Raw genomic sequence first — 22,952 nt, forward strand, 5'->3', positions numbered from 1 at the left:
GTACACCGACGGTTCAAGAAAAGGACCCGACAGCACAGCCCCCTGGGGATTCATCCTGAAAAAGGACGGAAAGGAGTGCTTTCATCAGAAAGGTAGTGTAGAGGGCAGTGCACAGACTGGAGAGGTGACGGCCGTTCTGGAAGGACTGCTGGAACTAAAAAAGAGGAAGGTGAAGAGAGTCAGAATAATAACAGACAGTTATTATTGTGCCCAAGCCTTGAATGAGGACCTCTCCATCTGGGAAGAAAACGGTTTCGAGGGCGCGAAAGGTAAAACTGTCGCTCACAAGGACCTATGGAGGAAAATAGCAGAAATCAGACTAAACATGAACATCAGCGTGGTGCATCAAAAAGCACACACAAAGGAAGGGGAACATTGGGAAGGAAATGAAGAAGTGGACCGTTTCGTGCAACTGAGGAGACTTGTCTTTGTCGGGATCGAGGATTGGGACCAAACGCCTAAAGGGAGGGTTGTCCCAGAAAAGCACGTGTCTGGAGTGGTACAGGCCATACATGAGGCGCTGGGCCACACAGGTACGCTTCCAACACGCAGGGAACTGGAGAAACAGCAGCTGTGGATTCCTGAGGGCCGGATACGCGACGTTCTGAAAACCTGTGAGGTGTGTGCACGACACAATCCGGGAAGGAGAGGACAGAGCGTGGAAGGGCTCACAATCAAAAGCACCGTACCCTGGGGATCTGTTTGCATGGACGTAGCAGGCCCGTTAGCAGTGACGGGGATGAGAGGTGAAAAATACATTTTGGTGCTGGTGGATTCTATGTCAGGCTATGTGGCCATCAAACCAGTGAAGACAGCCAACGGAAACAGTGTGGTTAGCATGTTGGATCAGACCTGCAGCTTTTTAGGAGTGCCAAAAGAGCTCAGGACGGACAACGGAACGCACTTCCGCAATTCCAAAGTGGATCTATGGTGTCAGAAGCAGGGAGTGATGAGAGTTTACTCACCGCCCTATACGCCTCAGGCGAATGGGGTAGTGGAACACACCATAGGGCTTGTGAAAAGCTGGATAGCAAAAAACGCTAACTCAAGAAGCTGGAGCACCAAAGCTCTCGAGGTAGGAGCGGCCTTGAACAACAGGAGTCGGGCTGATCGGCCCTCCCCCGCGATGGAGCTGAATCAACGCCCATTCACGTCAGAGATCGGGAGGGGCTCGGAGGAAAAGAAGGAAGTGCCGGACCAGAGAGTGCCATTCCGTGAGGGACAGCGCGTTTGGGTCAAGACGAACGATTTTCTTCAGGGAGCAGCAATCAAGACCAAGTACGAAAAGCCTGACATAGTGGAGAAAGTGTTGGACAGGAACACAGTGTTGCTAAAGAAAGGAGGAATCCAAGGAGTCGAGCAGCTGAAGCCAGTTTCAGACTAGAAGACAGCAGGAACCGAGAACCATGGCCACGGAAGCACAAGACTTACCACCGTTTGTCAGAGTGGCCACTGTTAAAGGGGTGGTTGCCATGAGAAGAAGCACTACGGGGCTCTGGGCAGGAAGAGCTCTGAAGAAATTGGAATATGCTAAAAAAGGACTCCTGTCAGAAGAAAAAGAAATGGTTAAATGGAAAAGGATTAAAAACGAGTGCGTGGTCTGTTGGAAACCGACCACACTGAAAGTGCGCTGGGAAGGACCAGGGCAGGAGAAGCCATTAAAGGTCAATCCAGGAAGGAGAGAGATGAAGGACCCGAAGCAGAAACCTGTGAAGGTCATGGACCCATATGTCTGTGGAATATGTCGGGTGGAAACACTGCCCAGATTGAAGATCATTACTCAGCGAGATCAGAGAGGCGTGAAACCGGAGTTGGCGCTGTGCCTGCCGGTGGGACGGAGAGGTGTTGCGACTCTGCAGCAGCTGCAATCTACAACGATCGAGCGGGCAAGTGCTGCAGGTCAGGGCTGCAGAAGGATGGCAAGTGAGGAAGTTTCTGGAGCCTCTCTTGGACCTGGGGCCGCAGGGGGGCTGACTGCCTGGGCCGCGGCCTTCCCTCCAGAGCCCAGGAGAAAAGCTAATCAAACTAAACATTCTGCTCCCCCTCTCTATCCACAGATATAGGGGGACGATAACCAAACTAACCCTTCAGCCCCACCTCGTTGCCCACAGGTACAGGTAGAAGAAAAGACCAAGCGCAAAGAGTTTTGTAAGCCTGCCTGGAGAGATGTCATACAGAAGAGTTGGCCTTACTCCCCACACATGGCGGGGGTTAACAGTCCACCGCTGACCTCCACGATGATCCCACAAGTACTGAGAGTTTACAGGAGCCCAGACTGACCCATGCATGCATTTGGGGTGGACGACATCCCTGGTCCGCACCGAGAGATGGCTTTGGCTCAAGGTTGGGAAGGACCGTGGGAGCTGACAACCTGGGAAAGCTAATCGCGGAGGTTTTTGAATATCAATCGATCTCGCTCCAAGACTCGGTTCCGGTGCCAAGGGAGGAAGGCGTCAGGGGCCCTCACCTGGCGTACAACGTGACCTGCCTGGAGGCTTGGAGACATTCTGGTGTGAAAACTAAAGAGAAGCAGTACCTGGACGAAGTGATGGAAGAACTTTGAGGTGCCTTATCCACTCCCCCTTCACAGGTTGAAACGCCACCTTAGAACCCGATGACACCCATGGGATCACCCGTTAGCAGCTACGGTGACCATCCAGTATTAGGAAGAGAGGAGCCCTTGGAGAGTGGGACCCACAGCCCAGACACCCAGTTAGCATCGTTGTCCGAGGAGGAAGAGGTGGCGAACAATGGCCGTGGATAGAGCGATAGCTGTGGTGATGAGTTCGGACCCACTCTACGAAGACATCACCGAATCAGAATCGTCAAGTGATGAGGACAGCGTGGAGTCCTTGGACCTGAACGAACTGACTGTGATGGACAGCTGGCGAGCTGGGTGGGTCCTCCGCAGGGGGACAAAGAGACTACCACTACAGGAGAAGGTAACCTCGACATCACGCCTTCACCTGTGGAAGACACTGTTTCAGCAGGGGAAGAGAGCTCGGGGGCGGAGGACGAACCCGCCATCATGCCTCCGCCTGAGAGAGAGACTGTGTCCATGAGGAAAGAGAGATCGAAACCAGAGGAGGACCTCATCTCTGTGTTTGCACCTGAAGAAGACGACGACCTTTTCCCTAAAAAAGTCACCGAACCTGAATCTGAGAAAGAAGAAGATCCTTTCTCTGAACTGTCTAAACTCAAGTGGTGGTAGGCTGTGATCTCAAGAAGGGGGTGTCAGTGGGGCTGATGTGTGTTGAGATCTCAGCACAAACCACAAGGCCTGTTGGGGGAAAGAAGGAACTGAAACAAAGACTGTGTTGATTCAAACCTGTATGTGATTCACCCTGAAAATGTGTGTATGTGATGAAGTAGTTGCATAAAGTTACGATTGATTTATGCACTCGTATGATCATGTGTCTCAAGAGAAGTCAGGAGGTATGGTGTAATGACAGGATGAGTTATGGCAGGATGTTGCTGTACTGGTGTAGTGAAAAATAACACTTGAGCCTTCCTGAGCCTGAAGAGAAAAGTAGAATTGATGCCAGGACAAAGGGGAGACGTGTGGGCGAGAGAATAACTGCTATAATAGATGTTAAGCTACTGGACTACAAACAGAGAGGGGAGGGAGGACAAGGAGAGATGGAGTGAGTAGAATGCTGCTAAAAGGACTACAAATGCAGAGGGAGGAATTGGAGAGAGAGAGAGAGAGTTGAGAAAGAACAAAGACCGTGACTTGTGCACAGCGAGAGAGTTGGACGGAGTCCTTCACAGAGGAGAGACGTCTCCCACCAGAGGAGCCGGACCCTGAAGGAACCTCCGAGGAAACAGACGTGACGAAAAAGGATTTGCTATCAAACCCGACGGAGCGACGGTGTTCAGCCTTTCCCTCTGCAAGGAGGGAACTACGCAGCGGCAGGAGGACGGAATATCCTGGGGCCAGTCGTGGAGTTCTCACCCGGCGGGAGGGCGAAGAAATGGATTAACTGGAGCTTCCAACTTTCTCTGGAAGCCAACGTTCAACGTCCAACCCTGGAATCCCCGACCAAAACCTCACCACTGGATTGCAACATCAGAATTGGCTTCGAGGCAAAGAGTCCACTCTCCCTGTCAACGGAGGAAATCCTCCCCGCGGGCAACCGGAACTCTGTTTGGAGATCCTTACGTCGACAGTTCCCCTCAAGGGAGGATGGATCCTGGACCGGCTGCTCACCTCACCTCACACTCTCCCACCAGAAAAGCAGACAACCAATCAGGTCGGATAATCTTAGTGAGGAACAGGCTCAGTGATAGTCTATAACCAATCAGGCTTTTAATCACTACCATTTATCATGATTAATCATTATTCATCTGATGTGACATTGAATCTGATGCTGTTGCCCAACCCTTGCTGGATTTATTCTGAAATAAATGTACCCATTGCAGTTAAAGTGAAGTTCCCCTGTATTCTCTCATGGTGATAATAAGTTTAGTGACTGTGCTTCATAACATCTCCAAAAAGGTTCTTGCGGGTCATTCTAGTCCAAGTCACCAAGAAGTAATCCCTGGGGTTTACCCTTAACCACTAAACTACGAACCGAGGAAATTCACCAAGTGCCGTTAGTCTAAGAGGGAAGCTGCCGTTAGCGGGCGTAGCCGCCGGCCGGCCGGCCGTACTGCTGAGGCCTGCTTAGTACCTAGTCGGCTGTCGCGGTGAACGGGGTTAGCGTCCGGACGTAGGCAGTTAGAAGCTAGGCGAGTTCCCTCACCATAGATTCCCCCCTCTCCGGGTCTGGGAGGGACCAGAGAAGAAGAAGAAGAGAGGAGGTCACATGACCAGAGAAGAAGAGAGGAGGTCATATGTCGGTGGGGAATCCATGATGGCGGTGTTGCGGGCGCCGCCATACTTATTTACAGGTCGCCGCCATCTTGAAATCGAGCAAGGCGGGAGCGTGACCGGAAATGACGCAAAATGACGCAAGGGAGTGACGTTCACATAAGCGACATTCAGGAAGGGACGTAGAAGCACTGAAAACGTAGGGAATTACGTTCACGGAGGCCGACCCACAGTTAGTTTACGTTCCGACCGAAACACGCAGGAGGTACGTAGACGACAAACACTTGAGAAGCGACGTAGCGGGACCCACTCGCCGGATATGACGCCAAAAAGAAGTCATTCGCTGAAAAGACACACATTTATGGTTTCTTTTTTCCAGCCTTTCGTATGTCAACAGAAGGACTGTCTTCTCATCAGGTAAAGATTTGCCTTGTCTCTATAGAAACGATCATCCTGCTCTAATAAGAAGCAGTAGTTCATTCTTTAATCAAAGTGGAACTTTTCTTTTCATTGGTTTCCACAAGGTATTCTTCTCTGCAGGATCATTGAGGCTGTTGAAGGTGGAGGAGGATCCTCACTGTGTTTTCCAGAGAGCAGATCAAGGTGAGGGAAACAAACTGTGCTGTTAGTGGTTCTAATATCTGTTCTCTCTTCTCTCTTTGCTCTTTGGCTCCAGAGCTTCATGATGACCTCATGGACTGGAGGGTCCGTTCAGACAGAATGAACCTCTGGAAGATGTCGTCTGCATCACCTGCCCTCCAGCAGCACGTCATCATGAAGACGTTGTTTCAGTGACCAGCAGGTCACAAAACATCTCTTCATCAAGTTGAGAGTTTTTACGTTACATAAGCTTGATTTGTTTACTTTTATTCCTCTGTACTGTAACAGATGTTGGAGCTACTGGAAGAGATGGAGGAGGTCACAGGAACCAAGAAGACCAGAGACTCATCGTTATGTTTTTGATGTTATACTTCCAGATGTAAGACGATCAATCCAATGGAGGACATCATAGAAGTAGAGTGGTCAATATTTTGTCTTTTGAAAAACCATCTACATGCAGCTTGTCAGTGTTTTTCACATCATCATCAACATCCTGATGGGCTCAGGTCACACAAGGCTGGAGGCCGAGGTCCTCATAGCCAGTGGAGAACGTTCTAACACTCTCACAGACTAACCAACCGGACATGATGAACAAGAGTCTGAATGCACCTGGTGATGGTGTAGTAATCTGATTACTTCCTATTTTCACCTGATAGTAGAGTGTAGCTGCACTGCTGCTGCTCATTACGTCTTATCTATTGGAATCTTTACCTTTACTTTTGGTTCTCAGAGTGCTGGTTTACTGGAGGTTCTAGGTTTTCTATAGGTAGAATGGAGGCGGAGCTTTCAGAGTGGATCTCTCTCTTATCTACCTATCTGTCTGTCCTCTCCTCTGTCCTCTCTTGTGTCCTCTCTCCTGTCCTCTCACCTCAACAGGTCAGCAGAAAAGACACGCCCACCTCTGACTCTGGTTTCTACAAAGGTTCTTCCTGTTAGAGGGACTTTTCCTTTCCACACTGTCTCATATGAGTTTTCTCTATCAAAGTCACCTGAGCTTGTGTAGAAAATAAAGAACAATGATTCATGGATGTTTGATTCTTTTAAAGTTGTCAGAGGAACTTTTTGAAGGTTTGTCATGGACATTTACTCCTTTCCTGCTGAAGTAACTACAGTTACTCTCCATCCTTGTAGTTTGTTTTGTTTAATGCACCACATTGTCACTGCATGAATGAAGTAGGCAGATCAGTTTAGTAGCTGAACTCTCCAGATGTGGTTCCAGCTGCAGTGTCTTGCTGAAATAGGTCCAGAGAGAGTTGGACAACTTGGTCCATCATGTCCACAGCAAGTGTCTCCAGAATAAAAGGTTTGCTCCTACAGAATAAAGGTTTGCTCCGTGGCTCAGCAACAATGTGGGATATAAAATAAGAGGTGCAGTGATGTGAAATGTAAATGTACTGCAAGTATTTAGAATAGAGAAGAGTAAATGTACTGCAGTATTTAGAACAGAGAAGAGTAAATGTACTGCAGTATTTAGAATAGAGAAGAGTAAATGTACTGCAGTATTTAGAATAGAGAAGAGTGAATGTACTGCAGTATTTAGAATAGAGAAGAGTGAATGTACTGCAGTATTTAGAATAGAGAAGAGTGAATGTACTGCAGTATTTAGAATAGAGAAGAGTAAATGTACTGCAGTATTTAGAATAGAGAAGAGTAAATGTACTGCAGTATTTAGAATAGAGAAGAGTAAATGTACTGCAGTATTTAGAATAGAGAAGAGTAAATGTACTGCAGTATTTAGAACAGAGAAGAGTAAATGTACTAGCAGTATTTAGAATAGAGAAGAGTAAATGTACTGCAGTATTAGAATAGAGAAGAGTAAATGTACTGCAGTATTTAGAACAGAGAAGAGTAAATGTACTGCAGTATTTAGAACAGAGAAGAGTAAATGTACTGCAGTATTTAGAACAGAGAAGAAGGGTAGATGAGACACTATGTCGTCCTGAAGGGAAGGAAACATGACAAATAGAAGGAAAGCTGATTCAGGAGGTCTGAAATAATTCTGCCTCATTTCATTGTCAATAATTCCTCACCAGTAAACATTATTGTTTCAAATAGCAACGTTAATTTCTTTTCAGAAATGTTTGTAGTTATTCGTTATTCCATCTGAGCCTGGAGATCAGAGGCTGTTTTTATGATTATACATTGAATTGAATTGTTCAAAATGATTCCATCCTCTTCTACATTTGTAAAGTTTTCTTTGTTTCCAAGAATCAGATCATTTATGTAATTGAAAAGTGATTCAGCATTTTCTTAAGAGGATGCATAGAGGTTGATAAAGAAACCTCCATTATATTTTTGTTCAAAGCATTCTTTTCTCTAGGCTGTGTTTGTATACGGTAAATTGAATATGTAGTATGATGGGGGGGGGTTCTCTCCCTCTTCAATCCACTTGGTTCTGGACCTTATAAACACTCTGAGCTTTATTCACATTATATCTACTGGATGTTCCTCCAGTGTTCTTGTGCTTCTTCCAACTGAACATGATCCATGAAACCGTGACGTAACTGAAGCAGTGACGTCACTTGTCCTTTTAAATATGGCGGCGACACAAACGCGCATGGCGGCGTCCACAAAAAACATGTCGGCGGCCGTACACCGCCATTTTTATACCGCACTGGCGAGGTTTCAGTTCTGGAGGAGCACGGTTGTATTGCGGATCATGTCTCTTGCCTCCCACCGACAGTGACGCTGTAATTGTGCGTCGGAACAAAACAAATTGCATGTAGTACTGCCTCCCACCAACAGTGGCGCTGGGGTGGTGATTCGGATCAAAATGGCCAAACAAGATGGCGGCGGTCGTCCGGAAGCGGAAAAATTGTCGGCCATTTTGGATTCTCTACCGACGGCTTCTCGAAGAAGAAGAGAGGAGGTCACATGACCAGAGAAGAAGAAGAGAGGAGGTCACATGACCAGAGAAGAAGAAGAGAGGAGGTCACATGACCAGAGAAGAAGAAGAGAGGAGTCACATGACCAGAGAAGAAGAAGAGAGGAGGTCACATGACCAGAGAAGAAGAGAGGAGGTCACATGACCAGAGAAGAAGAGAGGAAGTAACATGACCAGAGAAGAAGAGAGGAGGTCACATGACCAGAGAAGAAGAAGAGAGGAGGTCACATGACCAGAGAAGAAGAAGAGGAGGTAACGTGACCAGAGAAGAAGAGAGGAGGTAACGTGACCAGAGAAGAAGAAGAGAGGAGGTAACGTGACCAGAGAAGAAGAAGAGAGGAGGTCACGTGACCAGAGAAGAAGAAGAGAGGAGGTCACATGACCAGAGAAGAAGAAGAGAGGAGGTCACATGACCAGAGAAGAAGAGAGGAGGTCACATGACCAGAGAAGAAGAGAGGAAGTAACATGACCAGAGAAGAAGAGAGGAGGTCACATGACCAGAGAAGAAGAAGAGAGGTCACATGACCAGAGAAGAAGAGAGAAGAAGAGAGGAGGTAACATGACCAGAGAAGAAGAAGAGAGGCGGTCACATGGCCAGAGAAGAAGAGAGAAGAAGAGAGGAGGTAACATGACCAGAGAAGAAGAGAGAGGAGGTCACATGGCCAGAGAAGAAGAGAGAAGAAGAGAGGAGGTCACATGACCAGAGAAGAAGAAGAGAGGAGGTAACGTGACCAGAGAAGAAGAAGAGAGGAGGTAACATGACCAGAGAAGAAGAAGAGAGGAGGTAACGTGACCAGAGAAGAAGAAGAGAGGAGGTCACATGACCAGAGAAGAAGAAGAGAGGAGGTCACATGACCAGAGAAGAAGAAGAGAGGAGGTAACGTGACCAGAGAAGAAGAAGAGAGGAGGTCACATGACCAGAGAAGAACCTCAGTAGAACGTTGGTTCATGTACAGATACTATGAATAAATAATGTAAACAGGTGTTCAGTTCCACCTTTACAAACAACATGTTGGTTGTTCAACGGTGGATGAAGGTGTGACTGTGTTTTGTGATGCAGCGCCCCCTCCAGGACGAGAGGAGAATCACTTACGTGATATGAGGTCGAAGCTCCGCTTCTCCTCCGGGTTGTGCTTCACCTGACAGGTGAGCAGGTTGAGTTTAGCTGGGGGGCGGTTTGCCTGAGAGGGGGGGGGGGGCAGAGAGAGCGAGAGAGAGAGAGAGAGAGAGGGGGAGAGAGAGAGAGACAGAGAGAGAGAGAGAGAGGTGGGGAGAGAGAGAGAGAGAGAGAGAGGTAAGAGAGAGAGAGGGGGGAGAGAGAGGTAAGATAGAGAGAGACAGAGAGGAGAGGGGGTAAGAGAGCGATGGCGAGCGAGAGAGAGAGAGAGAGAGAGAGAGAGAGAGAGAGAGAGGTGAGAGAGAGAGGTGTGAGAGACAGAGAGAGAGAGGTGAGAGAGAGAGGTGAGAGAGAGAGAGAGACAGAGAGAGAGAGGTAAGAGAGAGAGGGAGAGAGAGAGACAGAGACAGAAAGAGAGAGACAGACAGACAGAGACAGAGACAGAGACAGAGGCAGAGACAGAGAGAGAGAGGTAAGAGAGAGAGAGAGGTGAGAGAGAGAGGTAAGAGAGAGGTAAGATAGAGAGTGAGAGGGAGAGAGACAGAGACAGCGAGAGAGAGGTAAGAGAGAAGAAGTTATCTCACTGATAACTGTTGGAATCAACATTTCCCAGTGTGACTGGATGTCCTCACAATATATCTTTACATGTGAATAAGTTTCTTTTAATCCCAAGGTTTCAGTTTTTTGTACCTTGATTGAGAAAACTAGATGATTTTCAGCACATAAGAAATGTTGAGTAACTTCTGTTCAGCCCATCTGGACTCGTTGGTAAATTGAGCAAATCCTCCTCTTTCTTTTAAACTTCATTGGAAATCTGAGCCTGCAGGTTTAAACTGTGGACATTGTGCTGTTCTGGAGCCTCTTTTCCTTCCATTCACTTCACCACAGTTCTGCATTTTACTTGGAAATATAATAAACTATGAAAAATTATGTTTAAGCAAAGAACATTACAACAAAATCCTGTTCAAGTTTTCCCACAATGCTTTCAGTGAGCAACATTTTCTAAACTTTATAGCAAATAACACTCAACAGTGGCAGCGCTGCTTAACAGTATAGAATTAATGTTTTACACAGATTGAACTTCATATAATTTAAGGATTATTTAAGTGAGAAATGGTCAAATCTGTGTGATGGAGATTAATGTTTTTCATGATATTAAATAGGTATAATATATTATATATATGTATATATATTATAAAGGAGCTTTTACACTGAGTTTAGCTGTGACTCTGATGTGAGGCATCAAGTAAATTAACATCTTTTATAATAGAGATTATATGTTTGGATTTATCCAAGTTTTCTGTCCAGGCAAAGAATTTATACTCTGAATATATAATACTGTAAGAAATATTTGCCTCAACTTCTCCTGATGCCAGGACAAGTCAAGTGTTTTTTCGGGGGAATCAAATATGAAATGACCATAAATGTAAGCATCAGTAGCAGATTGAATGCAGGAGTCATTAAGAGGGTGTGACGTTTCTTCACACTGGAACTTCATCACAACACAGTGAAGCTGCCTGGTGGACCCCCCTGTCCAGGGTCACCTGGAACAGCTGGAACAGAGACAACATCAGCTGGCACAGTGAAGCCAGAAGGATTTTAACCTCCAGATGTGAGTGAGGGGTGGATGGAGGGAGGGAGGGAGGGATGGAGGCAGTGAGTGAGGGATGGAGGGAAGGAGGGAGGGAGGGAGAGAGGGAGAGAGGGAGGGAGAGAGGGAAGGGAGAGAGGCAGGGAGGGAGGGAGGGAGGCAGGGAGGGAGGGAGGGAGGCAGGGAGGCAGGGAGGCAGGGAGGGAGGTAGAGAGGGAGGCAGGGAGGCAGGGAGGCAGGGAGGCAGGAGGCAGGGAGGGAGGGAGGGAGGCAGGGAGGGAGGGAGGGAGGGAGGGAGGGAGAGAGAGGGAGGCAGGGAGGCAGGGAGGCAGGGAGGCAGGAGGCAGGGAGGCAGGGAGGGAGGCAGGGAGGGAGGGAGAGAGGGAGAGAGGGAGGGAGAGAGGGAGGGAGGGAGAGAGGGAGGGAGGGAGGGAGGTAGAGAGGGAGGCAGGGAGGCAGGGAGGGAGGGAGGGAGGCAGGGAGAGAGGCAGGGAGGCAGGGAGAGGCAGGAGGCAGGGAGGGAGGGAGGGAGGGAGGGAGAGAGGGAGGGAGAGAGGGAGGGAGGGAGGGAGGCAGGGAGGGAGAGAGGGAGGGAGGGAGGGAGGTAAGGAGGCAGGGAGGGAGAGAGGGAGGGAGGGAGGGAGGGAGGCAGGGAGGGAGAGAGGGAGGGAGGGAGGGAGGGAGGTAAGGAGGCAGGGAGGGAGAGAGGGAGGGAGGGAGGGAGGCAGGGAGGCAGGGAGGGAGGGAGGGGAGGGAGGCAGGGAGGCAGGGAGGGAGGGAGGGAGGGAGGGAGGCAGGGAGGCAGGGAGGGAGGGAGGGAGGCAGGGAGGGAGGGAGGCAGGGAGGGAGGGAGAGAGGCAGGCAGGGAGGCAGGGAGGGAGAGAGGGAGGCAGGGAGGCAGGGAGGGAGGCAGGGAGGGAGGCAGGGAGGGAGGGAGGGAGGGAGGGAGGCAGGGAGGAGGGAGAGAGGCAGGCAGGGAGGGAGAGAGGGAGGCAGTGCAGTGTGTGTGAAGTGAGGCTGCAGTCCAGAGTTTCATCACCAGGTCGTCAGTAACAACGTACAGAGGAGCTGCACTCAACCTTACCGTGCCATGAGAGATGGTAAGGTAGCCATCTTAGCCGTACACTTCCTCTTCTGCCACACCTTCCTCAGCCTGCAACACACACACACACACACACACACACACACACACACACACACACACACACACACACACACACACACACACACACACACACACACACACACACACACACACACACACACACACACACACACACACACACACACACACACACACACACACACACTAATAATGAGTAGCAGTTCATCATATCATGTAAACGATACTTCATAAAGTTTTCCAGTCTGGGTAAACGGCCCTCGAGGCAGTGCTGCCAGTGGCTTAACAAAACTAATCTGATTACTCCTTTGAAAAGTAACTTAGTTACGTCACCAATTACTTGTTTTTAAAAGTAACTAAGTAGATTACAAGTTACTGTTTCAGTTACTTTGAGCAGCTGCCGAGACCCCCCCACCGCCTGAACATCAAAATGACCACTGGTTTGGCCAAAAGCTCTGCTGATCCAAATTGACCTGCTGGTACATATTTAACCTTTGACCTTCATTTTTTGTTGTATTTTAATCTGACTCACGCTTTTATTATCATAGTTTCACTATTACTGCTATTTATGTACCCAGAGATGTAGTTGTAGTCTGTTGTTGTACTATTATTTATTTATTTGCACTGCCTGCTCTATGCGACTTTAATTGTTAAGGTTTATTGATGACAATAGTTTGTTCCCATTGTTTTGTGTTCCCTGAACGCACCGTTAGAGCAGGTTGGCCTGTGATTGGCTGAGAGTGGAGAAGGGGGCGGGTCATGTGTCTGTCAGTGGAGGAGAAGGGAGGAGCGGCTGCTTGTGTTTAATAATAAAGCGGCTTTGCAGACAAGAAACTCGTCTGATTGGACGCTACAACAGTAACGCACCTGGACACGTAACTGTAATCTGACTACTGCTTTGAAATAGTAACGCGTTAGATTACTAGTTACTGAAAAAAGTGGTCAAACGAGAGTAACGCGTTACTAATTAACCTAAGTTACTGGCACCACTGCCTAGAAGTGAAGAGGTCTATTCTTCCTCTGCTCCACTGTTCAGGGAACGTATGCTCACACTGGCCATTCAGACATTTTCCCTTCATGATGTCATGTGGGGAAATAACCACGCCCCCTGGGGGAGGATACTCACCTCCACCCTCCCACTGCAAATGAGCTCTGGCCTTTTAAATTACAAGCCTTTTGTTTTCTTCTTGAAAATGCTCCAGGAAAACAAAACGGAGTGGGCGTGGCCAGACCCGCGTCATTAGCATTTAAAGGTACAGACTCAGAATCAGCCTGTTCTCAGTAGAGAACCAGAGGGACTGACACTGGCTGACATTCAGGACTTGGGCGGAATTTGGGGAAATCCACTTTGAACGCAATGTTGTTGGGCCTCTGCCACCTACTTTATTAAAATTGTATAATATGGGACGTTTAAGATAAAACATCCATCAATCAATCAATGTGAAATCAGCTATGAGCATAAAAACTCATTTGTACAGTTGAAAACCAATATAATGTACAGACTTTGTGAAACATTTTAGAGCTAAAATAATCAGTTAAACTCAGTTAAACCTGTTATCCTCTTCAAATATACACCTTCTTGTGTTCCAGCACATTTAACTTATTGTACATTTCCAGTGCATAAAGAACCCCAGCCTCCACCATAGTGTTGAGGAATCACCAGCAGGTTTGGAGGGGTGAACAGGTGAAGTGTCCTGCAGAGGCTGAACTCACCCGTCACTCTTCTTGAACAGGAAGCCGCTGCGCTCGGTGCCGTGCTCCTTGTTGCCCTGAGGCTGGTGGAGGCTGTAGGTGGCGCTCTGCCGCACCTGGGGGTCCTGGGAACAGGTGAGGCAGGTCAGAGACAGAAGGGCTTCCAGGGCTTCCGGAGCTCCCAGAGCCTCCAGAGCTTCCGGAGCCTCCGGAGCTTCCAGAGCTTCCAGAGCTTCCAGAGCTTCCAGAGCTTCCAGAGCCCCCAGAGCCCCCAGAGCCTCCAGAGCCTCCAGAGCCTCCAGAGCTCCCAGAGCCTCCAGAGCTCCCGGAGCCTCCAGAGCTTCCGGAGCCTCCAGAGCTCCCAGAGCCCCCAGAGCTCCCAGAGCCTCCAGAGCTCCCGGAGCCTCCAGAGCTTCCGGAGCCTCCAGAGCTTCCAGAGCTCCCAGAGCCCCCGGAGCCTCCAGAGCTCCCAGAGCCTCCAGAGCCTCCAGAGCCTCCAGAGCTTCCAGAGCCCCCGGAGCCCCCCGGAGCCTACAGAGCTCCCAGAGCCCCCAGAGCTTCCGGAGCTTCCGGAGCCCCTGGAGCCTCCAGAGCTCCTCAGTCAGGAGGAGCTCCAGAGGCAGGGTTCTCTTTGCTCCTCCACCACTGAGGATCAGTTTAGAAATGAAAGCCACTGCTGAGCCTCAGTCACTTTGTCACCATGACAGGAGGAAGAGAAAGGAGGAGGGAGGAAGAAGAGAAAGGAGGAGGGAGGAAGAGAAAGGAGGAGGAAGAAGACAAAGGAGGAGGGAAGAAGAAGAGAAATGAGGAGGAAAGAAGGAGAGAAAGGAGGAGGGAAGAAGGAGAGAAAGGAGGAAAGAAGGAGAGAAAGGAGGAAAGAAGGAGAGAAATGAGGAGGGAAGAAGAGAAAGGAGGAGGAAAGAAGAAGAGAAAGGAGGAGGAAAGAAGAAGAGAAAGGAAGAGGGAAGAAGAAGAGAAATGAGGAGGAAAGAAGACAAAGGAGGAGGGAAGAAGAAGAGAAATGAGGAGGAAAGAAGGAGAGAAAGGAGAAGCAAAGAAGGAGAGAAAGGAGGAGGAAAGGAGGAGAGAAAGGAGGAGGAAAGAAGGAGAGAAAGGAGGAGGAAAGAAGGAGAGAAAATGAGGAGGGAAGAAGGAGAGAAAGGAGGAGGGAAGAATGAGAGAAAGGAGGAGGAAAGAAGGAGAGAAAGGAGGAGGAAAGAAGGAGAGAAAGGAGGAGGGAAGAAGGAGAGAAAGGAGGAGGGAAGAAGGAGAGAAAGGAGGAAAGAAGGAGAGAAATGAGGAGGGAAGAAGAGAAAGGAGGAGGGAAGAAGAAGAGAAAGGAGGAGGAAAGAAGGAGAGAAATGAGGAGGGAAGAAGGAGAGAAATGAGGAGGGAAGAAGGAGAGAAAGGAGGAGGAAAGAAGGACAGAAAGGAGGAGGAAAGAAGGAGAGAAAGGAGGAGGGAAGAAGGAGAGAAAGGAGGAGGGAAGAAGGAGAGAAAGGAGGAAAGAAGGAGAGAAATGAGGAGGGAAGAAGAGAAAGGAGGAGGGAAGAAGAAGAGAAAGGAGGAGGAAAGAAGGAGAGAAAGGAGGAGGGAAGAAGGAGAGAAAGGAGGAGGGAAGAAGGAGAGAAAGGAGGAGGAAAGAATGAGAGAAAGGAGGAGGAAAGAAGGAGAGAAAGGAGGAGGAAAGAAGGAGAGAAAGGAGGAGGGAAGAAGGAGAGAAAGGAGGAGGGAAGAAGGAGAGAAAGGAGGAAAGAAGGAGAGAAATGAGGAGGGAAGAAGAGAAAGGAGGAGGAAAGAAGAAGAGAAAGGAGGAGGGAAGAAGAAGAGAAATGAGGAGGGAAGAAGAGAAAGGAGGAGGAAAGAAGACAAAGGAGGAGGGAAGAAGAAGAGAAATGAGGAGGAAAGGAGAGAAAGGAGAAGCAAAGAAGGAGAGAAAGGAGGAGGAAAGAAGGAGAGAAAGGAGGAGGAAAGAAGGAGAGAAAGGAGGAGGAAAGAAGGAGAGAAAGGAGGAGGGAAGAAGGAGAGAAAGGAGGAGGGAAGAAGGAGAGAAAGGAGGAGGGAAGAAGGAGAGAAAGGAGGAGGGAAGAAGGAGAGAAAGGAGGAGGAAAGAAGGAGAGAAAGGAGGAGGAAAGAAGAGGATCTCCATGGTTTGGGATTTATAAAACCACTGCAGACAATAAAGAAAAGCAGTGCAGTGACACTTTTCTACAGGAAGTTGCTAAACCAAGCAGATGTTTTTTCCTCGACCAGCAGCGACACTCAGCTGAATCACAAGCAGTTCATTCTCACCAGGATTCTCTTTCTAGTCCTAGATTTTACATTTACCACACATGAACTGACGTTTCTACACTTCTTCTTGGTTTAAACATCAGAAGACTCATATTCACTCATATTGTTAACAAATCTAATACAACAGGAGTTAAGAAATAGTTCAAACTATTGAGTTGTGAACAAACAAAACCAAATGCACTTGTCTGGAGGAGAAAACATGAAGATAAACGCCGACTCATCACATTGAGAACAAAATGCAAACATCCAGAGAAACGTTTTCCAAGAAAAGCACTTACTCTCCTAGACTGGTGTGAGAAAAGGAGGAGGCAGCGGGAGAGAAGAGAAACAACTGGATCAGTTCAGAGCCTGACCACTGAAAACCACTGGAAACCACTGGAAACCACCAGTTTCCCTCCGACGGCACCAGGAAGCACATTTAACACGTTTCACTCTTTCATTCATCCAGTCTGGATGAAACCCTCACTTCTCTTTATATTGACTCAGCGGGCTGCAACACTTTACCGTTTAGAAAATAGAAATCAAGATGCAAAAGTTAAAGATCTTTTATACGTTTTTTCTTCTTACCTATAGTTTTTATTTTATACTTTGTCTGCATTTCAGGTTTTTATTAAACTGTTTTTAACATCAGGTTTTTTTTCACAACTGTTAACATAATTAAATGTTCATATTTTATTTATTACATTTGTTTGGTGGTGTTTAAGATCAACTTTTCTCACAGGCTTGCTCTGGATTCATTGTGATTAACCACATTAAATATCATTCATTCTGCATCGATATTAATCACATTTCACTTTGCATAAGCTCACAGCCAGAAGGGAATAAATCTGCATTTACCGTGTTTGTTATTAAAGACCTTTAACATTCCATGGTAACAAAAAACGTGTCTTTTCAAAACCAACATTTCTCCACATGAATGTTCCTGTTGCTGCTTTTTGAGACGAACACTGATGGAGGAGAGAAGCAGCGCTGCTTCCCTCCAATGCTGCTGCAGCAGAATCCAGATGTTTCTTCAGGTTAATGTGGGATTATAATGGAGCTTCAGTCAGAGGAACTCCTTCCTGCAGTGAGCATCATACTTCATGTCACTTCACTCAACTGTCTCGGGTTTTTTGGTACTTAGATTTCCTTTGGAGGGAAAACGTGCCGTTTAGCGTCTTTAAATCCATCTGGTTTCATTATTAGCTGATCAACTACGTGAAACTTGACTTGAAATGTGTTTCCAGAGACGTGGATGTGAAGTTCTTCTGTCCTGCAGAGGAGTTCATCTACTAGAACACTTTAATCACGTGAGTAGTGATGATGGGTTCATCCAAGCAATTACAACACCTATATTTAATATTACTAATATAGTCGCGTGTGTGTGTGTGTGTGTGTGTGTGTGTGTTACCTCCTTGGGCTCCACCTGCAGTGCAGACTTCAGGACGTCTCGGAGCTGCGTCAGCTGCTTCCTCTCCTCGTCCTGCACCTGCTTTATCTGTCGGGGCATTCATTGAATTCATGTTGAACTCAGAAAGGTTTAGTTGTACTTTAAGAAGTGTTTGTGCCGTCGTCCCACCGTGTGTAAATCTGTGGCCAGTTTCTCTATGGAAGGTTTGAGGTTGTCCACAGCTTTCAGGCCGTCCTGGAAGAAGCTGCAGAGAAACACATTGAGCAGCAGCAGGTTGAACACTGCAGCTCCACTGGCAGATCAAGCTGGAGTAGTGCAGGCATTTCATTCAGCAGGGGCCTGCAGCCTGCAGCTGTTGAGCCACATGTGGCTCTATAGCAGCTCTAGACTGGCTCCATGAAGCTCGTTAAACCTTAGTGGTGGAGAAAAGCTTGTGGAACTCTGCATTAAGAACCAGTGAGGGCTTCAGTACATTCTAGTGAAGTCACAGCCAAAACACGAAATCCTACTACCGGGTCACCAGTGATCCACTGGGTCTCCAGTGATCCACCGGGTCTCCAGTGATCCACTCATGAAGTCATGCTTTTATCAAAGGATCCTTCTTGCTGCCGTGTCTCTATAGAGCCAGAACCGTTCTTCCAGTTCTTCACAAACAACAAAGTCTAGAACAAGAAAGTCCAGACACAACTTCTCTTCCAGGACGGAGCCGTTGCAGCCAGATGTCCAGAATACAGATTCAGGTCTTCAGCAGCTGGACACCCTCAGCAGAAACACAGACCGACCAGCAGTCTGGAGGACAAGCCAGATGTGAGCGTCCAGATGTTTCTTCAGCAACAACTGACAACAGTTCAAACGTCCTGATCTGCAGGTGGAGGCGGAGCCGCGGAGGGACGGGACAGGAGTCCACAGCCACACTGCTGTCCCCTGTCCCCTTTCCAGTGTCCCGTGTCCCATGTCCCCTGTCCTCCACACTGCATGTGGTAAGCGTCTAACTCAGGATCAGGTCCATTGGTCCAGAAGCCGGGGACCAATGGGAGGCAGAGGCCCGGCAGTGTGGGAGCCAATCACATGAGACCTGGAGAGCCGGGAGGTGGAGGAAGATCCTGAGGTCGGAGCAGGAGCGTCTCCAGCTCCATCGTCCTGCTGACAGGAGGACGGAGCTTCACGTCCAACGTCCACCACCTGCTGTCCAGCCCGGTGGAGACAGCATCATGGGATCAGCACTGCTGTGGTGTGGCTCACTGTCATTGGTGGAACATTGAACTGTCCAGTACCGTTCTTCAATGTCCTGCTCTGCAGCTGGAGGAGGAAGCAGAACGGTTCTCCAGTGGATCCTCTGCCTCAGAGTCCAGCTCCATCAACCCACTGGACACAGGCGGCGGATTAAATAAAGGTCTGCTTCAAAGAATTTAGAATATCAATCTACAATCTGTTGTCTGTTCCTTTGAAACACCAAAAAGATTTTTCCTCAAATATTGAATGCCAATATTCAACATTGTGCAACATTTTAAGTGTCTAAACTCTGTTTTCCATCACAGTAAGTAAATAATATATATTCTAATTCTTTACTTTGAGAGCTGAACCAGCAGGCGGAACGTCTCTTGTCTCCTGATGAAAAGACAAATGGGCACAACTAAATCATTAAAGATACTAAAGTCACTGAAATACTTTACATGTTTGGTCTGACGGCATCTTTGTGTGTGATATTCTACAAACAAGACAAATGTCTGGTGACAAATGAGAAAAGAAGGGATTTTCAAGCTGACGTGTTAGAATCTTCGCGTTGAGTCCAGCTGGATCCACACCGCTTCTGTCTTTACTTTGTCCGTCGGGGGAAAAGACAACATCTGAAGACAAAAGACACCACGTGGACGGCGAGTCCCTGAACTGGTCTTACTTGCACTGAGCGTGGAAATACTTGATGAGGTTCTGCAGCAGGTCGACGCCCTTCTTGATCTTGATCTCGTTGACTTTGAGGAGGTACTGAGAACATTTGATCAGGAGGGACGGCAGGTCAGTTCAACACTCGCATCTCTATTTACACATTATGAAGGACACAAAGTAAAGCTTTTCAAAAGAAACGTACTCTGCATGTTTACAAAGAAGCCAGATTTAATTTGTTTTCTTAGAAAGTTTCATTTTTTTCTCCTCATTTTAATGAAACGTCTAAAAAAAAAAAAAAGTCAGGAACAAAGACATTCCGACTTTCTTCAGAATTCTGGAATTTAAGTCCAAATTATACATCTTTCTTTCAATTCTGACCTAAATTTGAGAAATATCATATATAATCATATAATATACAGTCATATAACTATGACTATTTTAAAGTCTAATTTAGAAATAAAATAAGACTAAACTGAAATACCTGCCAATTTTTCTGAATTTATTATGACATAGAAATAATTTTTTCTCAGAATTCAGACTACTTTAAATCAAAATAAGAGAAAGAAATGGTAAAACAAGAAATTATTTTTGCATGGAAATCGTAGTTTAATCAGAATTCAGACGTATTTCTCTGAATTCTGACTTTTGTCCCTTTTGTTTTTGTTCAAAGTCAGAATAAAGATTTTTTTTTAAAAAAAGAAGAAGGAAATATTCAGCCCTGAATCGCTTCCATGTTTAACACAAATATTTGTACTTTTTCTCAGAAAGCAGCATTAAAGTCAAACCTCCAGTCTAACAACATAATGAGACATTTGTATTGATTCTGTCCTCGGTGGGACTCATGCAGGTCAAAATGTGACGTTAGAGACACTGCAGCTGTTCTCCTGGGAGGGAAACCATTAGAACTGGTGAGATCCTCCCAGTCACAGCTGGCCAGTGGGACTCACCTCGCACATCTGGAGCTGGAAGAACCTGCGCTCCTTCTCCATCTCCTCGGCGACCTCCGCCCCGCTGATCTCCGTCCGGATCATGCCGTGCTGCCTGGCGTGCTCCTTCTTCTCCTTCTCGATCTTGGTGCTGCGAGGAGGCGACACAACAAACATCAACATCCAGAATGACACAACAACAACATCACGTTGTGTACGATCAGCCTCTGCAGCCAGACTGCTGGAAGCAACGTCACATTAAAGAGTGTTATTTTTAGAAATTCTGAAACTGATCTTGTGACTTATATCACGTCTCTGTTAGTTTAAAAGAAGCATGGAACTATTGCTCAATAAAATCCCACAGAAAAAAACCACGTTTAATGTTGCCTGACAGTCTGCACTCAGGGTTGATTTCACACAATTCTGCATTTCTCACACACAGTCATGAAAACAAACAGTAGAACAGTAGAACAGTAGAACAGTAGAACAGCCCACAAGAGAAGGAAGCAGCGGTCCATGCAGGAGGTCATTCTGCTCCACATGCTGGACGTTCTGACAGCAGACCAAACATGACGCAGCACTTTGTTCCTGCTCAGAGGAACAGCCCAGTCCAAATGTGCCGAGTCAGCAGAGAGCCGAACCCACATCATGCAATGCGCGGAAATAAACAACAACAAACCAATCTCAAGGAGTTCAAATCAAGAAATCAAAGCCAGATTGACAACGAGCAGATAAAAGTTAGAGGCTGGTTCCTTCATGCTGACATAAACTAAACATCTGTGCTTTTGCCTCAGAACAGAAAAAGTAGACCGTTCTTGCAAAGGCCCAGCATGTGGACCCTGAAGAACGTGTCCATGTGTCACATGCTTTTCTTTATTTGGGCTTGGAAGCAAACAACAGTGTGAAACGATAAAAGTGGTTCCAGTGTTTTGACTGTTTTACTGCGGTTCGTCCTTGTGTGGGTTTTAACCTCAGTCACGCTCAACTGCACAGGTTCTGTTGTTTTTTATGTGAAAGGTGCAAAGTTTTATAACAACTTTTACTATTATACTATCTAATCTAAACTAACACACAATCATGGCTGCTTCAGCCTCCACTCATGATTCAGGTGCAATTTGTGAAGAAACCACAGGGGGCGATGTTTCCAACAGGCGCTTTCTTTCCCAGCATGCAATATTTACTGCTGGTACAGGAAACCCTGCTGAAAAATAAAGTGGACTTTGAGAGTTCAGTTCTTTAGAACATGTTTACAGTTTAATGGAAAATAAATGAAGAAAACTTATAGAATGAAGTTGTGAGCGTATATTTTAGAGTAGAAAGCCTCAAGTGGCTTGTGTTCGATGGTTGTTTTCAATTTATTATGGATCCTCCAAAAATGCATCTTTTAATGGGAACTTCTCTTTACTTTGGTTTTGCAGAGGATTGGAGTCGCTCGGTCTCCCATGTGGCGACTTCCTGTCAACCTTCACCTCGTTGATGTCAATAATAATGAGAGCTCTTGTCCATCATGTGGAGTTAAAGTCAAGTTGTCTCCAGTGACTCTTCAAAAGACGTGGAGGTGTTCTACTCCACTCTTTGTGACCTCACACACTCCTTCATCTCGGGGACTTCCTCCGATTGGTCCAAATGGCTGCTTGTGTGTCTACGTCTTGTTTGAATGAGTTTTAATTCATTTCAACTAAACAAACCTCCGGACTACCTTGAACTGAGATGTGCTTTAAAAGTAAAACGTTGTCTGATTGATTTAAGGATAATTCGTTTTAAAATACAAGATAAATCCTGAGTTTCCCTCCCTGCAGCCACTGTGGTAATAAAGCGGCAGGTCCCTCTGGTTCCAGTCACAATCAGCACATGCAGCTTCAGCGGTGGCGGCGTACCGGCCTCATCAGAGCTGCGACCAACACGCTAGCAGGACGTTTGGCCTCCAGCCAAACTGACGGCAGCCCAGCCGAGGATCCAGTCACCTTCAATGCCGTCACGTCAGGAGACAAACATACAAACTGCTCTTTAGGGTTTCTCTCTTGAAGCTCATAAGACAAAGAGTCTGATTTTAGGAAATACAGAGGAGTCGTCCCTGAATGAACAGCACGAAGGTGAGACGATCCTCCAGACTGAACAGTCAAGCTGGGACAGAAACAACACCGCGGCAACACCAAATCACTTCCTCTCTCTGCAGGTGTGGATTTGACAGGAGCTTCTTATGGCAGAACCAGAGATCCGATATCTCTGATCAACCAGGGCAGGATAGGATCAGTTGATCCTCCGATCAGGCAGAGCACTAGACTCTATTGACGGCTGGAGTTCATCAATAAGAGTCAAAGGATCGGAGCCACACAGCATCCAGACGGACAAAGTCCCAACCAGCTGATCAAACCAGCTGGGAGAGGAAATGCATTATTACCCTTTCAGTACAGAATGTCCTTTGCAGCTTGTAAAATACATGAAAGTGCTATAAAAGGGCTGTGGTGCTCAGCCTCAGTCTCAGTGGGGGGTGGAGGGTTATTCACATGATCAGGGATGTGCTGACACATTAAGGGTGGAGGTTAGAGGTGGAGCAGTTAGTCACAGACAACACACTTCAACAGGTTTCAAGCAAAACACATCAAAATGCTCCATTTGAACACATTCAAGTAGTAAACT

At 47.2% G+C, this 22,952-nt stretch overlaps 1 protein-coding gene across 1 annotated transcript in view; it reads right to left on the minus strand.

The window, feature by feature from the left end:
• Nucleotides 1–22,952, minus strand: part of asap2a (ArfGAP with SH3 domain, ankyrin repeat and PH domain 2a) — a 106,531-nt gene that overhangs the window by 23,847 nt on the left and 59,732 nt on the right. Inside the window, 8 exon segments of the mRNA XM_080512723.1 lie at nucleotides 9,391–9,478; nucleotides 12,090–12,118; nucleotides 12,121–12,158; nucleotides 13,842–13,945; nucleotides 17,503–17,589; nucleotides 17,671–17,746; nucleotides 19,400–19,485; nucleotides 20,334–20,463. Coding sequence (XP_080368849.1) covers nucleotides 9,391–9,478; nucleotides 12,090–12,118; nucleotides 12,121–12,158; nucleotides 13,842–13,945; nucleotides 17,503–17,589; nucleotides 17,671–17,746; nucleotides 19,400–19,485; nucleotides 20,334–20,463 — 638 coding nt within the window.

The sequence above is a fragment of the Blennius ocellaris genome, assembly GCF_963422515.1.
Source record: "Blennius ocellaris genome assembly, chromosome: 17".
NCBI lineage: Eukaryota > Metazoa > Chordata > Actinopteri > Blenniiformes > Blenniidae > Blennius > Blennius ocellaris.